The sequence below is a fragment of the Otolemur garnettii genome, unplaced genomic scaffold (genome assembly GCF_000181295.1).
Source record: "Otolemur garnettii isolate 467f Iridium unplaced genomic scaffold, OtoGar3 scaffold00129, whole genome shotgun sequence".
Classification (NCBI taxonomy): Eukaryota; Metazoa; Chordata; class Mammalia; order Primates; family Galagidae; genus Otolemur; species Otolemur garnettii.
Window position 1 is genome coordinate 2,825,696 of NW_003852524.1, and position 11,111 is coordinate 2,836,806.

General features: G+C 37.4%; 1 protein-coding gene across 1 annotated transcript in view; it reads right to left on the reverse strand.

Moving 5' to 3' along the window:
- ZGRF1 (zinc finger GRF-type containing 1) overlaps positions 1-11,111 on the reverse strand; it is a 93,039-nt gene that overhangs the window by 70,558 nt on the left and 11,370 nt on the right. Inside the window, 3 exon segments of the mRNA XM_012810343.2 lie at positions 160-345; positions 2,599-2,658; positions 9,730-9,810. Of these exon segments, the coding sequence (XP_012665797.2) occupies positions 160-345; positions 2,599-2,658; positions 9,730-9,810 (327 nt within the window).

Below are 11,111 nucleotides of genomic sequence, written 5' to 3' on the forward strand. Positions count from 1 at the left end.
CCACCTTAGGTGTATGTGGCTGGCGCCTTAGCCACTTGAGCCATAGGCGCCAAGCCGAAACAATTTTATAAACATGTATTTATATTTTTTTTCAAATTCTACTAAGGAGTATGTAAGTATATATTGATGTATGATGGTATTTTCCACAGAGAAACTTACAGTAAACTTCCTTTTTAAACCAGCAGGCTGACATCCAAGAGACCGGCCAGAGGGCATAAATCTCCTTGAACTTAATTCTGGTGCTTCTTTAATGACATCCTTTTTAATAGGGAGACGTCCAGCGACTTTAATCTCCTCAACTGAGATTAAGTATCGATCCCCTTCTAAGTCATCTCCAGGTTTCACCTAAATTTTAAAGAATAAATGTCAAAAATCACGTACATCTAATTATTTGATTATCTGTTTTCTAGTATGCTCATTAGCACTGAGCAAGACATAATGGGTGTCCAGTAGTTGTTGAATGAATGAATCAGTGACTAAACATTTCGATTATTTACTATTATGCACTAGTTTGCTGCCAACAAGCACAAAAAAAAGATAATAATACAATAAAAAAAATTGTTCATTCAACAACACATATCAGGGGATCTATATGAGGCCTCTTTTTACATGCTGAAGATACAAAGACAAGAAAAAAAATGCTTCCTCTCGAAGAATTCACTTAGAATCCATACAACTAAATGTAATATTTTGAAAATTAGAGCTATTATCAATTACATATCTTTAAACAAATATGAGTAATAATTATCACTTATTAAATACTACTATAAATTATCACAGTTGCTTAATCATGTTCCAAAATGCATTTTAATCACTTTAATGAACAAATAGCACTTGCCGCCACCTCTAACTACAGCATAAAATTATCAACCTACCTTGAAAATACACATATGGGGCTAAGGTGCCAGCCACATACACCAGAGCTGGCAGGTTCAAATCCAGCCCAGGCCTGCCAACCAACAATGACAAATGTAACCAAAAAATAGCCAGGCATTATGGCAGGCACATGTGGTTCCAGCCACTTAAGAAGCTGAGGCAAGAGAATTGCTTAAGCCCAGGAGTTGGAGGTTGCTGTGAGCTGTGATGCCCTAGCACTCTACCCAGGGCAACAGCAAAGAAAATACACATAAGCTATGTTAGACTAATAGTTAACAAATGGAAGGATTTAAGATGAAATAGTAACAGTGGTTACCACCAACTATCTACTGAGATAGAGATTCTCCTAGACCCTCTTTTGGCCATAACCACTTTCTACCTTTTTTTTTTTTTTTTTTTTGAGATAGGTGTTTGCTCTGTCATGTAGACTAGAGGACAGTAAGATGACCATAGCTCACTGCAACCTTCAACTCCTGGGCTCAAGTAAGTAATCTTCCTTCCTTGGCTTCCCAAGTAGCTGGGACTATAGGACCAGACCACCACACCTGGATAATTTTTCTAACTTTTGTGGAGGCAAAAGTTTCACTCTTTCTCACACTAGTGTTGAACTCCTAGCCTTAAGCAATCCTCCTACTATGGCCTCCCAAAGTGCTAGGATTAAGTTGTAAGCTACTGGGTTCAGCCCCATAGCCCCATTAAGGTCACATAAAATTTCAAAATGAGTTAAATACCATGGCCAAAAATTACCATAACAATGAGAATATGCATTTTAACACATTTAGAATCATTATACTAAGTTGTTGGGAACTTTATGAGTTATTTCTAATCTTCAGACCACCCCATAAAGTCTGTCTATGATCTACATTTTACAGTAAAGAAGTTAGACACAGAGAATAGTTAGAAAGTATTTGGAAATGGGAAATGAACCCAAAAAGATCAACTCTAATATCCTATTCCTTATACTAAAATATGCCTCTAGTTCCCTAACTTTCCTTTTTCCTTTTTAGAGGAAAAAATACCGACTAAATGCTAGTATTTGAGAAAATACTTAAATGGGAATATTTCACAAAACATTTCTCACTTTGGATCTCTGCCCTTCAAAAGACTATGTAGTAGTCCGTTGGGTTTAAATCCCAGCCCCAGCACTGTAACTCCATGAATATGGGCACGTTACTTAGCCTTTCTGTACCACACTCCTAATCTATAAAAATCACAGTATTGCTGTAAAGAATTTTTTTTTTTTTTTGAGACAGAGTCTCAAGCTATCACCCTGGGTACAGTGTTGTGGTGTCACAGCTCACAGCAACTTCAAACTCTTGGGCTTAAGCAATTCTCTTGCCTCAGCCTCCCAAGTAGCTGGGACTACAGGTGCCCACCACAACACCTGGCTATTTTTTGTTGTTGTTGCAGTTGTCATTTTGTTTTAGCTGGCCCAGGCCAGGTTCGATTCCACTGGCCTCAGTGTATGTGGCCAGCACCCTATCCACTGAACTCCAGGCACCGCCTATTGTAAAGATTAAATGAAACAATATCAAAAAGCTTATAGCACACACCTGAAATAAAAAAAGCTTGTAGCACAAAGTCTAGTTATAATAAATGTTCAACAAATGCTAGCCATAACTGTAAGCACCATGACTACACAATTTAGCAACATTTATAAAAGAAATACTTAAAGATATTTTTAAAGAATAACTTAAAAATAAGACAAACACACTAAAATACCTCAAGGCACTTAAGAAATATACTCTCCAAGCATGATCCTTTGTCATCATACAAAATGGCCTGTATTAAAAAAGAAATAAATGTTAAAAAGAAACAGAACATAACTCTGCTTTTCTTAAACATCTTTAATGGCAAATCAGAAACTCTAAAGTCAGTCATGTTACAAAGGGATTACCTACTTTGTTTAACTTGGATTTGAAAGCACCTCTATTTTGAATGTTTATTATGCATCTACTCAATCTGTGTAAGAGTGAAGACATACACATGTGAGAAATTCAAGACCAAGCACAGTGGCTCACACCTGTAATCTTAGCATTCTGGGAGGCTGAGGTGGAAGGATCACTTGAGCTCAGGAGTTCGAGACCACCATGAGCAAGAATGAGACCTTGTCTCTACTAAAACCAGAAAAACTAGCTGGGTGTTGTGGCAGGTGCCTGTAGTCCCAGCTACTTGGGAAATCAAGGCAAGATTATCCTTGAGCCCAGGAGTTTGAGGTTGCTGTGCTCTAGGCTGATGCCATGGAACTCTAAACTGGGCAACAGAGAGTGAGACTCTGCCTCCAAAAAAAAAAAAAAAAAAAAAGACAGAGTTATTCACAAAGTATTATACATTATATAATTGCATTCATGTGTAATATCCAGAAACAGGAAACTCTAACAAGTCAGTAGGTAGATGTATACAGGCTTATGGCTGAAAGCTGAATACTTAGTGACTGCTAATAAGTATAAGATGAATTTTTGGGGTAACAAAACGTACTAAATTTAAATTGTGTGGATGGATGCAAAACTCTATGAATCACTGAATGGGTACTAAAAATCACTCAATGGGTAAAATGAAAAGCGTGAATTGTATCTCAATAAAGCTAATAAAAAATTGGCATTTCCAAGTGCTCTGTTCTTGTTCTATTCTTTTCATTCTATACTCCTTCTCTGAACACTATCATCCATATAAATCAGATCATGCTAAGCTTCTGCTTAAATCATTTCAGTGCCTCCACAGCTCCCTAAGGATAAGAACAAAGTTCTCACGATAGCCAAGAAGGCTTACACGGTCCCCTTTATCTTCATTCTCACTCTTGCTTGCTTTAGTCCAACTATACTGATTGCTAGTTACTGTAACCTTATTAAATGTCATACACATTTATTTAATTTACTAATCTGTCTCCTCCATGTTATTTCCTCCATGTTATTTCATGTCAGGTATTTATCTGTTTTGTATCCTGCTGTAGGAGATCAGACAATTAAGTTTGTGAACTCATCCTAGAAAAAGTGCTACATACCTCATTGCAGAATATCACTATGGTCACCAGATGGCCAACAGTACTTCAAAGGTGCCTATAGTGGTATTCAGCAATGAGATATGTACATTTTCGAGGATGACTTCACAAACTTAATTATCCAAACCTGTATATCCTAAAATAGAATATAACTCATAATGGGCCAAAAAATTATTGTCAAAAAAATGAATCCACTCCAAATAAGTACCATCTAAATGCCAAGGAACTCTGATCCATACTGGTAGCACCAAACTCTTTCCTAAACTCTACGTCCTTACAGCTGATTACTTGAGTTTTTCTATGATATTTCTCTCAAATCTTGGCTTGGCGCCTATAGCTCAGTGGCTAGGGTGCTGCCCACATACACTGGGGCTGGTGGGCTCGAACCCAGCCTGGACCTGCCAAACAATAATGACAACCACAAGAAAAAAATTGCCGGGCATTGTGGTGGGTGCCTGTAGTCCCAGCTACTTGAAAGGCTGAGGCAAAAGAATTGCTTAAGCCCAAGAGTTTGAGGTTTTTGTGAGTTATGACACCATGGCACTACTGAGGGCAACATAGTGCGACTCCGTCCCCCCAAAAAAATAAAAATAAAAAGTTATATTTCTCTCAAATCTGGTAAATTAAAAATGAAACTCAGAACTTTGTTACCAAAAACTTATTTTTTTTTTTGAGATAGCTCATTTTGGTACCATAATCAAAATGTAGAAACCAAAAGTGCTTCTGGATTCTTCTCTCACATTCTATATCCAAGATCGGAAGATGCTATAATATCTTCAAAATTTCTCTTTAACCATCCCTTTTCTCCATTGCTATTGTTAATGTCTGCTTGGTCAGACCTCCATCATATTTTATCTAGAAGTTCTACAGCCTCTTTATTACAACAGTTTTCCTAAATCCAATCTGACTTTCACGCTACATAACATTCTTATTGTTGGAAAGTGATCTTTCTAAATATAAATATGACTGTCACTCTTCTGCTTATAATCCTCACTGGCTCCTCAGGCTGAGCCCACAAAGTCCTTCCTCATATAGTTCCTGTCTATCTCTTTAGCTTTATGTTGTATCATTTCCCAATAGGAACCCTCATTCCAGCCATATATAATTGCTTATAATTCCCCATGTTTCACACTGTTTCCTACATTCATGCTGTTATGACTATTGACAATATCTTTAGCTCCTTTCCCCCCAACTTATCAATTTTATTAACAAAAGAAAACAAAAAAAATGTTTCATCTAAAAAAGACTTCTCTGAAACAGAATCAAACTTCGATATCTCTCCCATGTAAACTCATGGAACCCTAAATATATATATTGTAATCCTAGTCAAAAGTTAGATAAAAGTCCTTTGAATAGAACTAAGAACTATAATAATGTTATCATTTGTTGTTTAATTTACTAATCTGTAAATTTACTAAACTCATGGAACCCTAAATATATATATATATAGTAATCCTAGTCAAAAGTTAGATAAAACTCCCTTGACTAGTCCCTAAGAACTATAATAATGTTATTTGTTGTTTACTTAGGATGTGGCAGGTACTTCCTTAAGGGCTTTATATTTTGCTCATTTAATCCTTAAACAACTTTACTGAGTATCATTTCTCCCATTTTACAAAGATGAAACTAGAGGCATTGCGAGGCTAACATCTTGCCCAAGATTACACATCTAGTACATGAAGAGCCAGTATTAAACTAAGGTCTATTTGATATTTGATGTTACTGCTTTTCGAGCACTTCTATACTGCCTCCACGTGTCTGATTTGCTTTTTTCCACTGCCAGCCAGCAATGTATGTTTGTTGACTGATAATTACTGGAAGATGAATAACTTCAACAATTAGAATTTGAAAGATACAGAAATGGCATTACTAGCAACAGTATAAGCAATAGCTTGGATTTGGAAATGAGGGTGTAATTTAGGATACAACCTATCCTAAAACTCACAATGTAACTTAATTGTTTGTAACTTCATATTAATCTGAGGTTGTATAACAACCATATATTGCTGGCTGGCAGTGGATAAAGTCAAATAAGACATGTGGAGGTAGTATAGATGCACTAGAAGTGAGATGATTAACTTTCCTGTGTTACAGACAATTTCTAAGACTAACTTCAATTAATCTTGTTTTCCTATAGCCTACCTGTATGCAATGTATAATTGCATTCAGCAAATGTATGCTAGATTTGAAAGTGAAGTTGGATAATAGCATTAGCATGACCATAATTATAATTTGAAACCAGAAGAAGACATGAAGGATATATAGAATCCAACCAGATGTCTTTTAAATATCTGTAAGATTCTGAAGACATTGGTGCTAAAAAAAGTAGGCAGAATGTAAAACAAAAATTATCCAGAATAACATCAGACTGTAATGAATCAATTAGCTTAAGATAAATAATAAAAAATATATATATGGATGTAGACAGTCCTAGACATTCCATCTGTTCAAACCAGAAGAATTACATAATAACAAGACTTGAACTCAGAGACATCAACTATAACACTAATTTCCTTTTTTTTTTTTTTTTTTTGCAGTTTTTGGCCGGGGCTGGGTTTGAACCCCACCTTTGGTATATGGGGCTAGTGCCCTACCCCTTTGAGCCACAGGCACCGCCCCTTCACCACCAATCTCCTTTAAAGGGCATAGATCCTGTTGTTACAACTAAACATAAGGCTCAACATGTCCCCTGACTGTGCAGGTAGAATTTTCTTGATCATCTAGAGCCTAGATTTCAAATACCAGCCAAAATCTTTTTTTTTTTTTTGAGACAGTCTCATTATGTTGCCCTCGGTAGAGTGCTGTGGCATCATAGCTCACAGCAACCTCAAACTCTTGGGCTTAAGCGATTCTCTTGCCTCAACCTCCCAAATAGTTGGGACTTCAGGTGCCCGCCACAACATCCAGCTATTTTTAGAGACAGGATCTTGCTCTTGCTCAGGCTGGTCTTGAACCTGTGAGCTCAGGGCAATTCACCTGCCGTGGCCTCCCAGAGGGCTAGGATTACAGGTATTAGCCACCAGGCCCGGCCCTCTAAAATCTTATCAGCAACTTCAGTTCACTGACATATTAACTCCAATTTACTTGAGAGTGTAGCAATTTTTTTGTTTGTTGTTTGTTTGAACCCACCACCTCCATATATGGGGCACCCTACTCCTTTAAGCCAAAGGCGCTGCCTGAGTAACAATTTTTTTTACTCAATGGGAAAAGTATCTTTTAACTTTTGGAACATTTAGAAGTGGATATAGTGATAATGAAGTAATTCAAGCCAAAACTATCAATACTTTTGAATAGATTTTACTAATTAGGCAATCTGATATTAGATAATCTCATATTTAAAGTATTTATGCTATTTTTATTACACAAAACTTTTTTTTTTTTTTGGAGACAGAGCCACAAGCTGTCTGTGGGTAGAGTGCTATAGCATCACAGCTCACAGCAACCTCCAACTCCTAGGTTCAAGCGATTCTCCTGCCTCTGCCTCCCAAGTAGCTGGGACTGTAGGTGCCCACCACAATGCCCAGCTATTTTTTTTTTTTGGTTGTAGCCATCATTGTTGTTTGGCTGGCCCAGGCTGGATTTGAACCCACTAGCTCAGGTGTATGTGGCTGGCACCCTAGCTGCTTGAGGCACAGGCGCTGAGCCTATACAAAACTATTTTTTATTTTAAAAGATACTTGCAATATTTCAGACAATTTATATTTTAAATCTATCTAACAATTAGCTTTCTGATCCCAATTTAAAATGTATAAATGAGGTTAGGCACAGTGGCTCACACCTGTAATCCTAGAACTCTGGGAGGCTGAAGTAGGAGGATTGTGTGAGGCTAGGAGTTTGAAATCAGCCTGAGCAAATATGAGACCTTGTCTCTACAAAAAAATAGAAAAATTAGCCAGGTATAGTGACACATGCCTGTAGTACCACCTATGAGGGAGGCTGAGGCAGGAGGATTGTTTGAGCCTAGGAGTTTGAGGTGGCAGTGAACTTAATACCACTGCACTCTAACCTGGGCAATAGAGTAAGACCCTGTCTCAATAAATAAGTAAATTCATAAATAAATAATATGTGTAACTGAGAAATTCATCTTAACTATTTGCCTTTTTAACTGAAAGGAAGGAGGAAGTAAATTTTACTAGGTTTATAAACAGTATTAGAAACTTAAAAGGCTTTAAGTTTAATTGATTAGAATTACTGGACATGCTTAAGTACTTGTGAAGTTTTTATTGGAGCAACTAAAATGCTAAAGAAATCAGATCAAATGTTTAAGGTAAATTATGTTTGTTAAGAGACTGATTCTTGGCTTGGCATCTGTAGCTCAGCAGCTAGGGCACCACCCACATACACTGGAGCTAGTGGGTTTGAACCCAGCCTGGGCCTGCCAAACAATGACAACTACAGTCAAAAAATAGCTGGGTATTGGGGCAGCACCTGTGGCTCAAAGGAATAGGGGGCCAGCCCCATATGCCAGAGGTGGGGCTGGCCCAGAGGTTCAAACCCAGCCCTGGCCAAAAAAATCTGTAAAAAACAAAATAACTGGGTAATGTGGTGGGCATTGTAGTCCCATCTACTTGGGAGGCTGAAGCAAGAGAATCGCTTAAGCCAAGAGATTGCCGTGAGCTCTGACGCCACAGCACTCTACTGACGGCAACATAGTGAGACTCTGTCTCAAAAAAGAGAGACTGATTCTTTTCTTTTAACTTCAGATTAATATGAGGTTACAAACAATTAAGTTACATTGTTTGTGCTGGGAGACTGATTCTTTAAAAGCATATCGCTTTTTCAACTTAAGTTGATTCAACATTAAGTTAAGAGCTCACTGAAAGCAACTTAAGTAGGTTTATAAATTTAATAGGATTACATAAATTAAACTTGAAGGTATAAGGCAAAACTTTTTTTTAATTTGCTATTTTAATAAATTAAATATTAACTTAAAAAACAGTAAATAGCCTCCTCTCTACTGAAAAACTTCCTTCAGTTATAACCTCACAGTAACAAGAAAATATAATAATATAGAGTTTTTTTGAGAAAGAGTCTCACTCTGCTGCCTAGGCTACAGTGCTCTGGGATCGGCCTAGCTCATAGCAATCTCAAATTTCTCAGTTGAAGCAATTCTCTTATCTCAGCATCCCAGGTAGCTGGGACAACAGGTGCATGCCACAACACCTGCCTAGTTTTCCTATTTTTAGTCAAGACCCTCTTGTTCAGACTGGTCTCAAACTTCTCAGCTCAAGTGATCCTCCTGCCTCAGCCTCCCAGAATGCTAGGATTACAAGTGTGAGCTACAGTGCCTATCCAGAATATAGAGCTCTTTAACTGTTAGATATGGAGTGTGGACTTCATTTAGGAGGTCACAGATGTCAACATGTCCTATATAATATTATCAACCAACTGTAATAAAGTTCTTTTTAAAAATTATTAATAGTAAGAGAGACCTTCGAATGGTTAGAACATGAAAAAGCCTAGTTCATGTATGACTCCACTTTCTAGCTGTGAGACCCTTGGGCAAGCTGCTTTATCTCTCTGGGCCTCAGTTTCATTATTAGTAAAATAAAAACAGTACCTGATTAGTAGGAGAGTTATATAAACTTATATAAGCTGATAACTTTTAAAGTATTATGCCTAGCACACAATAAGTACTTGATAAGTTTTGTTATCAAAACAAATTAAATATTTACTAAACTATTTTTATAATACACAAATTAACCACTATGACATGAAAATCATTTAAAAATTTGTCCTCACATCATGTCAGTATACAGACACATCCAACATTTTGTCATCTATAGTTTATTAATATTTAATCAAAAGGCAGGAATCTAGCTCTCAGACTCCAGGGTCAACTGCTTTGCACTTACTTTGTTTCCTAAGTGAGTGATCTTCAGAATTCCATCTTGCCACACCTTTGACTTCTTCGTCTTTTGGTGAGTATATAGGACCTTATTTCCAAAAGTAAAGAAACAACTGCTATTTACATATATTCAATGTATTATGTATATCTTCCCTACATAGAAAAAATATTCAAGGTATCTTTTATCAAAATAAAAAAGGAAGGGAGGGAAGGAGAAACAGAGGAAACTAGGTAGGAAGGGGCAGAAGGGAGAAGGTAAAGGAAAAAACTAAAAAGTTAACTAAGCACCAAAAATAATCTTGAACTTCCTACTCATCACAGGGTATAGAAACATTTTTGGTATTCATAATCTGTACCATTCTCAGTGTGGTCTCCAAGGCTTTTACACATATCTGTGAGGTGTAAACTATTTTCTCAGCAGATATGAGAGTCCAACTGTCTTCTATTAAGTCAAATGTAAAGAGATATGCAAACTATGCTATTCTTCTCATTTACTTCCTGCCCTTGTTGTTGTTTAGGTAAAATTAGCTATTTTCATTAAAAATGTGTATTTATACTAACAAGTAATGAGTTTATTACCACCCTATTCCCCAGAGCAGAGTGCAATGGCGTCATAGCTCACTACAACCTCAGACTCAGGCTGTGAGCAACCTGCTGCCTCAGCCTCCTGAAGCCACTGGGATTACAGGTGCTTGCAGTACCCAGCTGGATTTTTCATTTTAATGAGTCAGGGTCTCACTCTTACTCAGACAAATCTCGAACTCCTACACTCAAGTAATTCTCCCACCTCAGCCTCCCAAAGTGCTGGTATTACAGGAGTGAGCCACGGTGCCCAGCTGTTATTTTTAAATGAATCAATAAATATTTCTAAAATTTCTGTTTTAACTTTTAATATGGAAAACGTCAATAGACATAAGCCCTATATACAAAAGTTCTTTGTGGTCCCAATAATTTTTTAGAGTGTAAAAGGGCCCTGATGCCCAATTGTTTAAGAACCACTGAGCTAGACAAAAGAAGCATGTCAGTCCTTCAAAAGAAATTGTTTCCTGGTCTCAAGCTTCCAAGGAATGTGTTACAAAGGAAGGACTTCATATAAGAATAGTAGGTAAGAGAGAGGGTTACCTAATAAAATATAAAGCCATATATGGGACTTTTTTTTTTTGAAAGAGAGGCTCATTTGGTCACCCTTGGTAGAGTGCCGTGACATCATAGCTCACAACAACCTCAAACTCTTGGGCTTAAGTGATGCTCTTGCCTCGGCCTCCCAAGTAGCTGGGACTACAGATGCCTGCCACAACACCCAGCTATTTTTTAGAACCCGGCTCAGGCTGGTCTCCAACCTGTGAGTTCAGGCAATCCACCTGCCTCAGCCTCCCAAGTCCTGGGGTT